Here is a 15586-nt window from a genome sequence, read left to right on the forward strand (position 1 = left end):
TTAACAATTGCCTAAGTGGACCATCTCATGCTTGCCCAAACATGGACACTTCTCGACAAAAATACGTAAGTTGGTGACCAAGGAGCATCATCCTCTTTATGGAGTTTTTTTTTTTGGCCATAGGAGTGGTAAAAGAAGCTTCTTACTGTGGTAAAAATTTTGAAAATAAAAAATAGAGAAAATGCAGTTACCCTATTTAGCTTGATTAGTGTTCAGTTAAAGGAACCAAATTAATTTATTTGCAATTTCTTACTCAGGGAAACATTTTTGTCTCTCTGTTTAGCATAACTGAATAAATTATAACACAGAAAAGAAAAGAAGGGATAAACTTATTTACCATGAGAGGAGAGAAAAAGAATTTAACGATTTTCTTATACTAAGAAGATGATATTGGACTATTTGTAGAAACTTGAAACTAGTAGCTAAAGAACTAGCTCCCATAACACATGACTCAAGTAATTAAACTTGAAGAAAATTCTAAGAGATCATATTATATGTCTTATGCAGATCAATTTTAATGATCATACCTCCAGTCTGTTACTTCTTATGTCTCAAAAGATTAAGAATTTTTTTGGGTAATTATAATATTGTAAAAAGTAATTCTCCCTGAAATAAATCCAGCTTGATAAGGTTCAATAAAATCATGAATTGTGGGTTTGATTCTACCAACCATAATCTTATAAGAAACATTATCCAAACTAATAAGAATTGGCTAGAATTTCACTTACTAGTATCTTTTTGTAAAAGAAAGACCGAAGACCGTCTAGATACTTTAAAATCACCTATGCTTCTAACAATAGAGAAGAATAGAGTTGAGCTTATTGTGAGTATATGCTAACATAAGGAATATAGTGGAGATATATTTATCAATTTTCATTAGTAATGACAAAGTACATCAAATAATCGAGAGAAATAATCATTAATGAAGCATCCAAGGGCAAATTTCAATAATGTACAATTCAACCTACAAAATTTCATTCGCATAGTCATATTTTTAAATTATATCCTATAGCCACTTTTTTCACGGGATATAATAATATACAACAATATACAATTTTATACAGATACCGTAGACAATGTATAAACCTTGTATAAAGATGTATAAGAAGTGTTTATACACATTTTTATACTGATATACAATATTATACAAACTTATACAAGAGGTGTTTATCATACAAGGTGTTCATACACGCTTCTACATCTACATTGTATAAAATTGTACAATAAAGGAGATCCAGTGGAGATCTAGTGGTACAACATGGAGGAGAGTGAGAAGACAAAGTTCTGTAATAGAGTGAGAGAGAAGAGGGAAGTAGAAATTAAAATGCAAACGCAAATGTAAATGAAATTAAAATTGAAATGAAAATGATGTTGAAATGAATGCTGAATGAATTGAAGTGGAAATGAGAGTCAAATGAAATGGAAGTGAAATTTGAAAGTGAGGGTATAAATTAGGCCATATCGGATAAATATTTTTTCCACATAGACAGTGTGTTATTTTCCCAGCATGTTAGAAATGGAAGTTTTTGTCTATAATTTTTGTCCCTCATAACTGCGGTCCTTAATTTTTGCTCCGGCTGCTCATTTAATGAAAGTATCCAGACCTATTTCGCTCATCATAAGTTATGTAACATTTTTATCTTCGTAAACTAAACTTTTATCTCGTTCGGCACAAATTCTGTAGGAATTAAGTTGTGCAGTATAGGTTTTGTAGTATTTTTCAGATTATGTTTAATGTTGAAAGTCTTGCCTTTTCCGATATAACTTGTGAGATGTTTATGATACATATGTCGAGCTAAATGTAAACTTTGCCGCGAGCAAAATCTACACTATGCCACACCGAATGGTCTTTAATCATACTAATTCTAAGTTTTGACAATTACCATAATGGTCTTTAATCATACTAATTCTAAGTTTTAAGATAGTTTGAATACCGTTGGGTAAATCTAACGGTCCAAATACAAATCCATGCAATCTCTCTCACCACTTCTCCTACTTCCCCTCCCCGCCATTTCTTCCCTCCGTCAAATCACCATTCTTCTTCTTCCACCAAAAACTTCCCTTAATCACCTGCAAAATCCAACCCCTTGTTATGGTTCTTGATGAAAATAATGTGCATGCAAAAAAAATGGCACAAAAACAATGCCTTGCTTCAAGTCTTGTCCATTTTCTTGGTTTTCATCGTCTCAACGATAACAGATGCAAAGAAGAACAAAAGTCTTTGGACATGTAATGAATTTTGAAGTACTATTTCTGTATCTCTCTGACCAAATTCGCCTACATTAGGATTACTCAGACTTTGGATCTTAAAAATCGTGTTTTCTCCGTAGCACGGTTTAGCTCAGTTTTTCCTTAAACACCTCTTATACACTAGTCCCTCCGTACCAATTTAAGTTTCTTAGTTTGACTAGGCACCTCGGTTTAGCCTAGTGTTTCTCTCCTTTTTTCATAATCAAAAACAATGTGCATGCAAAAATGGCAGAAAAACAATGCCTTGGTTCAACTCTTCGCCATTTTTTTGGTTTTTATTGTTTTGACGAATCAAATCGCAGCGCAGCAGACCGGCAAACCCGAGTCGATACAGATGTTGACACAGGTCCTTTATAGCAGTTTTAGCAATTTCACATCCTTGTTTGATCCTGGCGTTACTGAGGAATTGAAGTTCTGCATCGAAGATGCGTAAGCTTATTTTCTCCATTTTTCTTCAGCATCCGTGTTTTTGTTGTTGTTGAGATAACGGTAAAAAATTACACCTGATCTATCACATTTTCACGAGTTTCGCACTCTAACTATCAGTTATTCCCATTTCCTACCTAAGTGTCACCATTTATGTGTATTAAAACACACCTAGTTGAGTAGATGGTGATAGTTCAGGCAGAAAAAGGGAATAACTGATAGTTGGGGTGTGATGCGAAAAAGTGATAGTTTAGGTGTGTTTTTTACGGCACTGGGGAATTACAGAGCAATTCACTCTATCTTTGAGCAGGTTACATAGTCTATCAGTTTCCAATACTGCAAAATCCTCTCTAGAAGACTAGAACAAACTCAAATAAGGAACATGCATTTATTTAATGAACATGTCTTTTAGTAGACTTATTCTAGGTCTAATGTTAGTTAGGAGTCTTTTAATCTAGTAATAATTGTTCTTTTTTATAATCAGTAGTGTCCGGTTATGCTCCCGTGCACCTCGAGTAATTCCACGGGGCACCTGCTATCTCCTACCAGCACAGGTACCGAGTAACCCTATCCACCAACGCTTAGGCTGATGGGAAGAAATCACCAATTGTTTTTGCCTCCATTGGGAATTGAACCTGGGACCTCAGGGTTCTCTACCCACTTCATTGTCCATTAGGCCACACCCTTGGGTGGTATCTTAGAAAGCAAAAGGTTGTATGCATCAGTTGGTGTTACATGTGTAAGGAGGTGGGCGAGGATGCGGACCATCTTTTCTTACATTGTGGGCTAACTAGGAGGTTATGGTGGAATACGCTTAGGTGGTTGACACTCCATGGGCAATGCAAAAAACTGTGAAAGATTTTCTATTTAGTTGGAAGAGTGGGAGACAAAGGGCTTGGAATGTGATTCCACTTTCTTTAATGTGGGGTAGTGTGGAGAGAGAGAAATAGGAGAGCATTTGAAGGTGTAGAGTCGAGTTTCTCTCAGTAGAGGAGTAGTCTCCGCTCTCTTATTTTCTTTTGGTCTAAATAGAAAGTCTCCATTCTTTGTTGTATAGATGATTGGGTGGATTTTGTAGAGAATGATATTTTGTAGATTCTTTGACTTTTGGCATACGCCTTGAATACGGCCAGCTTGGTCATTTATGTTATTAGAAAATGTAGAGAACTTTTAGTGTTAGAAAACCTAAATTATTGAATATTGCATTATAAGACGGGTTTAGCTAGAGTGACATGGATAGTGAAGATTCTTATAGTCAACCTAACTAGACTAAGATTTGATGCATAGGGAATCAGGGAAGGCGAATAGTAAGAATTGAACCCATGATAATTTCTACACGTACTATTGGACTGTAAGTCTTTGTGGTTGTATTCTTACTATCTTAGTAGTACTTTAATCTTAAATTGTTTCATAATTGAAGAATTGTCTTGAAAACCGTCTCTTATCTTGCTTTAGAAAAGGGCATACTTTTCAATTCCTCTGCCATTAAGTCAATTTGCGTAAGTTTTTCCAAAGTCTTATTTCGCTTTGGTTCTTATAGTATTTGGCTTTGACAATTCACCTAAAGAACTTTAAAAACTAACTTTCAGTTGATGAATTTTGATTGTGTTGTAGGGATGCTGAGTGGGAAGCGGCTTTTAATTTCACCGACAACACGGATTTTTTGAGAGAATGCGTTAAACTGACAAAAGGTACTAATTTGCTGGATAAGATTCTCTGAGAATGTATTTTTCTAGTTCAAAGTATGCTAGTCTACTTCATAATGTTCTATACATTGTGCATCATGAAAATTCAGGAACTAGTGAAAAGATGTAGTGTGTAGCCTTACTTTTTCTGACAAGATAATAATATGAGTTCCTTTGGTTGGTAAACATTTGAATAGCAAGTTCACTTTTGTGGTGATCAATGTTAATTTCCACAAGTACTGCATTTAAGATTTGGTTGATTGTAATACCAATGGCATGGTAAGATAACTCTGTGAAGCTATCTACTAATTGTTCTATTGTCTTTACTTTCATATTCACAACGTCTTCGTGGTTGAATAGGTGATGTACTAAAGCGCTTGTGTACAGCAGCGGAGGTAAAGTTCTATTCTCAACTTTTAACAAAAGGCGGTGGAAGAGGTAACCTGAAACCTAACAAGAATTGTAATCTATCATCATGGGCTCCTGGATGCGAGCCAGGATGGGCTTGTAGTGTTGGAGAAAATCTGGTTAACCTTAAAGATGCAAAGGAAATGCCACCTAGAATTCTTGATTGTCAACCTTGTTGTGAAGGTTTCTTCTGTCCTCGTGGTCTCACCTGCATGATACGTAAGTATCTACAAGAATATTAGTTTATAGTCATTGAAACCATGACCACTATCTGAAGTAGATGTGCTCAAACAATTTGGACCAAACAACATCTCAGAGTTGCTTACTATCAAGAGATAGTGTTTTCTAACATTTCAGAATTGCTTAATACCAAGACATTGTTTTTCTTTTTATTTTATTTTATCTTGAGGTGATCTTTATAAATTTTTGAAGTGATGAATTTGCTTCTCTAACAAACAATCATAAGTTGCACCTTTGGCATAATTTTATGGTTATTCTTTTCATTTGTATCTGTTTTATATTTGTTTATTCTCCCATTTTTCCGGTTGAAGCCTGCCCATTAGGTGCGTATTGCCCTCTTTCAAATCTCAATGACGACTCTGGTGCATGTGACCCGTGAGTTTCATACATCTTTTGGAGTTCTTCTTATTCTTACTTGACCAAATTCTTTTTGCATCCTTCAACTAATATTTCCTTCCTTAAAATATGAAGGTACCATTATCAACCTCCTCCGGGGCAGGCAAATCATAGTTGTGGTGGAGCAGATGTCTGGGCTGATGTTCAGAGTACTCCTGAACTGTTTTGTTCAGCGGGATTTTACTGTCCAACTACTGCCCTGAAGATTCCTTGCACTAAAGGGTATTTACATTTATCCCAAAACCGAGAACATGTATATATCTTACTGTGCCCCCCCCCCTCCCCCCCCCCCCCTCCCCCCCCCCCCCCCCCCCGCAGGCTTGTTTAGTAATGCTGCTTCTGTTTAATTTGGTTATCCTTTCTCATATTAGAAGATCATGCTAATCCATTCGCTTATCCTACTGTTTGTTTATGCTTTTTCCAGCCATTACTGTAGAACTGGTTCTACAACTCAATCAAGTAAGTCCTCATCTCATGTGACAGTCTGATTTGTTTATGTGTTGCTTCATTTCTTACTTTTGAATTTCAATAAAAGATCAATCTTGGCTTATTTTATCCTTTTAGTTATACAGTACTAGTAAAAATACCTGTTCGGTTCTGTTGTCTCACTTGTATCACACTTCAAAAGCAAAATACAAAGGGATAAAGAAAGACACACACACACTAAAAAAAATCCTTGGCATGTCTTAGCAGCTTCTCAGTTCCAAGTGAAATACAAAAAAGAATACTAGGATGCAAATCTGGCATGCTGTTATATTCAATTATCTTCTTTGCCTAGGCTAATAGTACTGTTGAAATATGTAAGATGGATATCCAATAATTATTACTAGAAATTAGCAGGACGTATCAAGATATGAGCATATTTTGCATCGACCTTATCAAGATTCTTATTTTGATTGTGGATGAACCTGTCGTTCTTCTCTACTAAAAGAAAGATTTCTTTGAGTTCTTTTTGATGAGGTGAGACATCTTATAATTGTCATGCTACAGAGTATGTGTTACTTGTAATACTACAAGATGAAAAGTTATATTAAGTTACAACTCATTGCATGTACTTCTCAATTTCTATTTCTGGAAATATTTTTTGGTCTGAACATTGCCATCATCATCAAGTATTTATCTATTATTATGGACACGCAGGCTGCTATAAATTAGCTATCTGTGAATCACAGAGCGAAAATCAAAATATCACAGCTTATGGTGTTATGTTTTTTGTAAGTTATCTCCTCACTCCTAGTCTGTACAAATGTGGATTGTTTATATAAGGTTCTACTTTAGAAATAATGTCATAATGCTGTTGAGATGTTAGCTAGTATGTTCATGCATGTCTTAAATTTTTTGGCTTGAACTGGGAGAAGGAAAGTGAGAAATGCATACCAGAAAGAACAGAAATGAACCCGCAAAAGAAAATATCTGGCTTCAGCTAATGTCCGCTATTTCCTTATCAAAGGGGGAGGAAATGGGAGGGATTCATCTGGACATAACTTCTACTCCTCTTTTCCTAATAGCAGTAATAACATAACTGAACCCAAAAGAAGGACAGATCCCACAAGATATAACATTTTACATTTCCTTCTCGTCTGATTTTCATCTGTAACAAGTCACAACTTACAATTAACCAACAAGCTTCTCCTATAACTTGCTTTTCTTTTCATTTGAAGTTTTCTAATTTAATTAACTTCATTTCTCGGAGTTCCCACTTGATCTCTGAGGAGTCTGTTTGAGTTTGACATTGCTAATTATCAACAATGATGTAAAATCTTATATTTGTGTTTCCTTGTAATAATCAGATTCATGCTGCATTTGCTAAAACATGTGATATGTTTGCAATGGATGTCCGTTAGAGATTCAAAATGCGAAAGTTCTATAAGTATGTTAACTGACCTTTGACATGCTCTTAAGTAGTGAATTTACAAGTGCTCCTCTAATCTGAAAAGACATCCATCTGTCCTGATCCTGACTTTATACACTTGTTTTGTGTTTCAGAGAGGCATATAATAGATATGACTTCTGTAAACTTGTCATGCTTCAGCCTCAAACATGCATATTTTATTACGTAGTTGGGCTAATAATTATATTTTACGCTAGTGCGACATGTAACTGGCCTTTTCATTTCTAATAGGGTGGAATCACACTTATACTTCTTATTATATACAACTGTTCTGGCCAAGTGCTAAGCAGCAGAGAGAAAAAACAAGCAAAGTCCAGGGAACGTGCAGCAAAAAGTGCAAGAGAGACTGTACAGGCACGTGAGAAATGGAAATCTGCTAAAGAGATTGCTCGCAAGCATGCAACTGGTCTACAATCTCAATTGTCAAGGACATTCTCCCGGAAAAAATATGTAAGTCAACAGGACCCGCATAAGGTTCCTAGTCACGCTAGATCTCGTTCAGAAGCTGCTTTACCTCCCTTGCCCTTAGGTATGTCTCAGGCCAAAGCTAAAAAGCAAACGAACCTCACAAAGATGGTGCAAGAACTTGATGAAGATCCTGATAGTCATGAGGGTTTCAATATTGAGATTGGGGACAAAAATATAAAAAAGCCTAACGCTAAACAGTTGCAAACCAAGAGCCAAATCTTTAAATATGCATATGGTCAAATTGAGAAAGAAAAAGCTCTGCAGGAGCAGAATAAGAATTTGACATTTTCTGGTGTGATCTCAATGGCAAGTGATATTGAGATTAGAACTAGACCTCCCATTGAAGTGTGTTTCAAAGATTTGACACTTACTTTGAAGGGGAAAAACAAGCATTTATTGAGGTGTGTATCTGGGAAATTATCACCTGGCCGTATTTCTGCTGTTATGGGTCCATCTGGTGCTGGAAAAACAACGTTTCTTTCTGCATTGACTGGGAAGGCTGCTGGGTGTACCATGACCGGTGTGATTCTCATAAATGGGAAGCCTGAACCGATGCAGTCATACAAGAAAATTATTGGCTTTGTACCTCAAGATGACATTGTACACGGAAATTTAACTGTGGAGGAGAATCTTTGGTTTAGTGCTCGGTGCAGGTATGCTATTGTAGTTCTGTTCGTCCGAATCTATTCATTCATAAATCATCTCTTTTGCATGGTATTCTTTTTCTTCATAAGTTTCATGACTTCAACCATCAGTCTACGTTTTGGTGGTGACAGGTTCCAGTAGTTTGTTCTTTGGAAAGGTCATGCATTTCCTTTCCTTCTTATTCTGGAGTGCTACATGCCTACCCTTATTGTCAGAAACTACTGTCTGATAGTTATCAATGGATTTTCAAAGTATTCATGTGAGAGTCTGAAATCTATGTGCCATCTATTGTTGTCAAACACAAACTATGTAGAGATATGACCAGCTTATATTATCCAAAAGGAAATTAACTTTGCTTTTTACTACTGCTTCACTAGTTAACTTGCTGTTTTTTGATACTATATTCATCTGACGCTAGTCTACTCTTCTCTATTGAATCACTCTTCCAGGTTGGCATCTGATTTGCCTAAACCAGAAAAGGTTTTAGTTGTTGAAAGAGTCATAGAGTCCTTGGGATTGCAACCAGTGAGAGATTCTCTTGTCGGGACAGTGGAAAAGCGAGGCATCTCGGGGGGTCAGAGGAAGAGAGTCAATGTTGGGCTGGAAATGGTTATGGAACCTTCTTTGTTAATCTTAGATGAACCCACTTCTGGATTGGATAGCTCTTCATCTCAATTGTTGCTTAGAGCAACTCGTCGTGAAGCTCTTGAAGGAGTGAATATATGTATGGTGGTGCACCAACCAAGGTGATGTTGCTAATGATAGCCTCTAGTCTTTGGTCTTACTTTATTCATCTTCTTACATTTGCATTCCCTGGTGGTCATATTGACTTTTATCTATTGCAGTATCTTTTTTTTTTTTTTTTTTTAAATCCTCACACTCATTGAACGTATTGCAATCATAAAACATGTGGAATTATAACCATATAAATTTAATTAGTTTTTCCTCCAGCTTAATGGTGGTCTTTACTTTAATTTTGAACTACAGTGATGGAAGTCAAATTAGATGCTTGATGTACGTTTGGACTAATTGGACTAACATGTAGATAGTGAAGGAGGATATATCATATTGTTCTTAATATAAGCTGCAATTAGTGGCTCTTGGGACCAAGTTCATTGAAATATTTAGTTTATAATTGACAATGAGACTCAAAATCAGGACCTCTTCTTGCTTAGTCCACATAGCATCTTGTTTCAGAAAAACTTGACTCTGGTTCTCAGCTTCTGAAAATTCTCTGGTTTCTTGTCTGTGATAGGCTAGAAGTAACATAACTTCCTCTGTTTCCAATTTAGGTGTCTTACTTTCCTTTCTAGTATGTTTCAAAAAGAATGCCACCTTTCTTATTTGGTAAGCTTTGGAAGTTTTTAATCCTAATATTCTCATTTTATCCTTAATCACACTCCCTTAAAGGCATGACATGGCTTGTTTAATAACACAAGATTCAAACGGTACTTTCAGGCTTTGGCATGTTATACACACCTTTAAGATCACAAGATTCAAAAGTCTTCTTTACATTCTTAAATTTTGTGTCTAGTCAAACTAGATAAAATTTAATGGAGGGAGTAATACACTTTATAGCTAGATTTGTTGAAGATTGAAACTTGTATTGAAAGATTAAAAAAACTTCTGGGTTAAAATGTTTAAATATTTACCATTGCAAATGCATGAATTATTAGATACATGTTGAAGAATACATATGAATTCTTATGTATTATAGTTATTTTAAGTAAAAGGGTGTTTGGATTGGCTTATTAGGTGCTTTTTGGCTTTTAAGCTCTTTTTATACTGTTTGCGGTGTTTGACAAAAATAAAAAGTGTTTTTAAGAGCTTAGCTTTAGGCCAAAAAAGTACAAAAATAAGCTAAAAGCCAAAAGTTGGGTATTCCCAGCTTATGGCTTTTAGCTTATAAGCTATTTTTAAAAAGTCAATCCAACCACCCTCTAAGTCGAGAGATCCTTTTGAAAGATAAAAAAACATATGAGTGTCATGCCTTCAAATTCCTCAGGGAAACCTACCCCGTGTGAGAAGTGAAAATAAGAGCTTTATTCAACCTGCAGATTATAGCATGTGAGCAAGATAGGAAAAGCAATCTTGAGTTGCCTAAGAATCTGAGTGTTGCTCAAATTCAGATTTTTGTAGTAGAAAACAAGAAAAGAGCCAAGGCTCTTATACGCATGGATATGACAACGTTGAAAATGTAACATCAAGAGTCGGAAAAGACAAAACTATGAAAACCACTATCCTAAAGAGTCAAGTAGAGAACTTAACTTGGAGGAAACTAAAGTGAAAACATACTCAATCAAGTTGATGAAACTTGTAAATCAAATTCAAACCTTAGGACAGGATCTTCCAGAATAAAGGATTGTACCAAAGATTAGCTAAACCGAACAGACATGGAGGGAAAACAACCACAACTGGGATGATTTGAAAAAGTTTTGGTTCTATGTTCTTAAAGGAAAATTATCTTTTGTAGAATAACAAATTGAACGTTACCATTGACACCCTTTCTCAGTAATCACTTCCTTTTGCAGCTATACTTTGTTCAGGATGTTTGATGATTTGATACTTCTAGCCAAGGGTGGCCTTACAGTATATCATGGACCAGTAAAGACTGTTGAAGAGTACTTTGCAGGCATTGGAATAACTGTACCTGATCGCGTTAATCCTCCTGATCATTTCATTGATATTTTAGAAGGAATTGTTAAACTCCCGACCACAGGAGTGAGCTATAAAGATCTTCCTCTCAGATGGATGCTTCATAATGGTTACCCCGTACCACCAGACATGCTAGATTCTTCTGGATCAAGAACATCGTCGGTTGGAGAAAATTCAGCTGATGGAGGAGCAAGTCCTGCAACTGCTACCTCCGATCAATCTGGAGGAGACATGTGGTCAGATGTCAAGTCCAATGTTGCACAGAAGAAGGATCGCATGAAATTCAACTTTTTGGCATGGACGGACTTGTCCCATCGGAAAACCCCTGGTGTATTGCTTCAATATAAGTATTTCCTTGGAAGGTAATGATAAATTTCTCTCCTTTTCACTCCTGTACTTTCTAATTATTTTTCAAGATGCATGTGTATATATGAATATATAGGTTTCTCTCCTTTTCAGTTGTATACCCTCTAATTATTGTTCAAGCTCTATGTGTGTTTATTTTGTGCTTGCAGTCCTATATGCAAATGTTTGGAATTTCTATGCTGTACTTTTTCTATTATATAGTTAGACTATAGATGGGAGTAATTTTTTTTATTAGAACCAAGTAAAACAATAAACTTGCGCCGAGGGTCTACCGGAAGCAGCCTCTCTACCTCCCAAGGTAGGGGTAAGGTCTGCGTACACTCTCCTCTCTAGATTTCACTTGTGGGACTATACTGGGTATGCTATTGTTGTTGTTGCAAGTGGAACAATAAAGCAAGTAGATGGCATGACCAACTTAGAAGCTTCTACCGACGTTTAGTGGGAAGTATTCATGTGACAGTTCACGAGGAAAAATATCTACCAGTTCTTTTATTTGATTTACAAATGTTTTTGAGTTTGAATTTGTTTTTATGGTTGGAATCTATGATACTTCATATTGTCAGAGTTGGCAAGCAGCGATTGCGAGAAGCCAGGATACAAGCAGTTGATTTTCTTATTCTATTACTTGCTGGACTCTGTTTGGGAACACTTGCTGAAGTGAGTGATGAAACCTTTGGAGCAAATGGGTACCTTTACACCGTCATTGCAGTTCGTAAGTTCAAAACCTCGGAACAGTGTATATACTGAAGTTTTTTTTTTTTTTTTTTTTTTTTTTTTTTTTGAAAAATCTCTATTAAGAGTATTAATGACTTAAAACAGTTAATTATTTTTATGTGCAAATTTAGGAGAAAAAGTTTCTCAATATAAAATCAGATTTTGAACTTCTTTCCTGAGACATGCTAAAATAAGATCATGATTTATTTCATTCAGTTCATCTCTATGTTATCACTTGGTAATTCCACTTCTTTCTTAATGCTAACAATTTGTAAATGTTTGTACCGATAATGAGTAGCACAGATCTGAGATTAGCATAATGTTGATGTGATCATGTAAAACTTTCTGGTATGAACTGAAAAACTATTTTCAAGTAAAAACAAAGATATTAATTGCAGTTGTTATGTTTGGCCCTCCTTACTGTTAGTAGTCGTTCATTAAAGCAAGTAGAAATAATAAATCTCAAAGAAACAAAGCATCGAAAGGAGCCTTGGCGTAACTGGTAAAGTTGCTGCTATGTGACGATGAGGTCACGGGTTCGAGTTGTGGAAACAACCTCTTGCAAAAATGCAAGGTAAGACTGCGTACAATAGACCCTTGTGGTCCGTTCCTTCCCCGGATCCCATGCATAGCGGGAGCTTAGTGCACCGGATTGCCCTTTAAAGAAGCATAGCATCTCAGATAAGGAGATAGCACAACAGAAATGGAAAAGTTAAAGTAAAGAGAAGTTATAGCATTTTTCACACCCAGCCCAGAAATTCTCTTGCAAATTGTAAGTTTAGACCAAGAATATGAATTATGGATTTAGCATGGTTACCTTGGGAGAATAACATCTATTTCATAGAAAACTATGGAGATGTCAGAAAATATGTATTTTGGTACCTTATCTTTTGATGGCTCATATATATTCATTACTTTTTTTTCTTTTTCTTTTTTTAAACTTTACCTTAGTTCTAATCTTCCTAAATGTTTTCCAGCTCTTCTCACCAAGATTGCGGCTTTGAGATCATTTTCTCTAGATAAATTACACTACTGGAGAGAGAGTTCATCTGGCATGAGCGGTTTGGCGTACTTTATGGCTAAGGATACAGTTGACCATATCAATACAATTATAAAGCCAGCAGTTTATCTATCAATGTTCTACTTCTTCAACAATCCAAGATCTTCGATTTTGGATAATTATCTCGTCTTGCTTTGTGTTGTATATTGTGTTACTGGGATAGCTTATGCACTTGCCATCTACTTCGAACCAGGTCAAGCTCAACTGGTGTGTACTCGAAGCTTTGATCATGCGAAATACATTTCAACTCCATACCGTTATCCTCTACTGACAAACTAATCTGTCTTTCAGTGGTCTGTGTTGCTACCAGTTGTTTTGACTCTCATAGCAAGGCAGGACAATGGCTCATTCACAGGGAAATTAGGAAATTATATCTATACAAAGTGGGCTTTGGAAGCATTTATAATTGCGAATGCTAAAAGGTCTGGTGAATCCTTCTCTATTATATCTAAATTCTTCTTGCATTACAATTACCTTACTAACAGATACTTGCTGAAAGTTAAGAGTACTTCCAAAATCCGGGGCCTGCCCCTTGAGTCCTTGACTTTCATACCCCCAAAACTATTTACAGGGATGCCCCAAAACTATTTTGTATCTCTTATATACCATAATGGTATGAAAGAGGACTTCTTTCATTTCTTCAAAAACATTCATCAACCCTCTATGAAACCCATATGGTATATATAATATCAACCCTCTATGAAACCCATATGGTATATATAATATACTGACAGAGTATCATAGAGGATCATGTTCATTCATTCAAAAAACTCTTCATACTATCATATTATATATATATATATATATACATAGACTGAGATGGTATCATGGAGGACTGCTTCAGTCCTTCAATGAGAGACTCCTCAGTTCTCCATGATACCATCACGATATATACCACATACTGAGATGGTATCATAGAGGACTGCTTTAGTTCTTCAATGAGATAAATATGTATCATGGAGGTAAGGTTTGGGTGAGGGGGTACTCAGGTGGGTAGAAACGAAATTAGCTTTTTTTTTTTTTTTTTGGGGGGGGGGGGGGGGGGGGGGAGGGGTAAATATTTTGCCTTTTATAGGTATTTTGTGTTGTTTTCCCAATATTTTGGGATTTAAGAAGTCATATGTTGATCCATCCATTCCAGGGTAAATTTTAATTCTTTTTTTCTTTCTCCCTTTATTTTCAATTTTCCTGCCTTTAGGTACTCTGGGGTGTGGCTGATCACAAGATGTGGTGCACTAAGTAAAAAGGGCTTTGCCCTGGATCATTGGTACCCTTGCTTAATAAAACTCATCCTTCTTGGTGTTATCAGTCGCTGCGTAGCATTTCTGTTATTGATAACTTTCCAGAAAAAATAAGTCTTGTTTGTTGCTGTCTTGCTTCATCACTTGGTATACTAGCAAAAACAAGGAAGAATGCCAGTTTACAGACTCAAAACCACGACGAAAAATGTTGGGAAGCCTCATAAAGTTGGGTCCCTTGTGAAGATTACTGTACATAACCTTGATATGATTCTTGCCAAAAATGTAATTTACTCGAAACAAGAGTCGATTGAACAGGTTAAATGCTTCTTTCTTCTTTAGGTGAAAAATCAAGTGTGACATATGTGCTAATAGTAGTTTCTCTTGGAGATTGATGCTACCTGGTTCCTGAGCGTCATGATGTAGCTTTGAACCTCAAGAGAAATAACCAAGAATGTCGTTTCGTCTTCGTGAAGCAGACAAGGATATGGCTGAGAGCACATTTCAGAAATTGGAGGGTACAGTATATACCCAAAAGTTGATATAGATCAGGATATTAAGATCAAATTATGGAAATGGCTATGCAGCCAAATCACAAATGTGATAGTGCCTACTTGTTGACAGCATAAATTCAGTTTTGAGTAGATAGTATATCTTACTAACTTGTTATGCCCCAACAGTCACCACTGACTCATTTTTCTGTTCACAAATTATCTCATTTTTGGATAAGCAAAGAGAAAAAATAGTGCTGGTATTGCAAACTGTGTTCTGGATCAAAGGGAAATGTATTCCATTCATGAGAGATTGTGGTTGTGCGCACATATGCCTGTTGGTAAATAGAGAGTAAAATTGAAGAGAAAAGAAAGGTCTTTTTCTTTTCTCATGGGGGAAATAAGTTCAGCAAATCAAAAGAAATTGGATAACAATGATTTCATCTTCATATTCTTGTAATGTTTGCATGATGAAATTATATAGCGATGTAAGACCTTAATTCGTTTTAATACCTTTCTTATCTCTTCTAAGGATCTCACGCCATCCCTCCTCCTTATTTCTAGTAATCACAAAAGCCGTGCAGTAGAATAGTTGAGTTAGACGAATTAGGCCTTACACGTGTGTTCAGAAACACAAGAAAGACACTCAAAAG

General features: G+C 36.0%; 1 protein-coding gene across 1 annotated transcript; it reads left to right on the forward strand.

Annotated features, from left to right (window-relative positions):
- The first annotated feature begins 1976 nt into the window (after window positions 1–1976).
- Window positions 1977–15420, forward strand: LOC132600384 (ABC transporter G family member 28). The gene is made up of 14 exons (XM_060313506.1): window positions 1977–2679; window positions 4291–4367; window positions 4722–4988; window positions 5321–5384; window positions 5481–5627; window positions 5830–5864; window positions 6546–6619; window positions 7528–8417; window positions 8859–9155; window positions 10941–11426; window positions 11994–12142; window positions 13122–13411; window positions 13496–13626; window positions 14403–15420. Exons 1-14 carry the CDS (start codon window positions 2462–2464, stop codon window positions 14557–14559), a joined length of 3282 nt encoding a protein of 1093 aa, XP_060169489.1. The 5' UTR covers window positions 1977–2461; the 3' UTR covers window positions 14560–15420.
- The last annotated feature ends 166 nt before the right edge of the window (window positions 15421–15586 follow it).

Source organism: Lycium barbarum, chromosome 6 (genome assembly GCF_019175385.1).
Source record: "Lycium barbarum isolate Lr01 chromosome 6, ASM1917538v2, whole genome shotgun sequence".
Lineage (NCBI taxonomy): Eukaryota > Viridiplantae > Streptophyta > Magnoliopsida > Solanales > Solanaceae > Lycium > Lycium barbarum.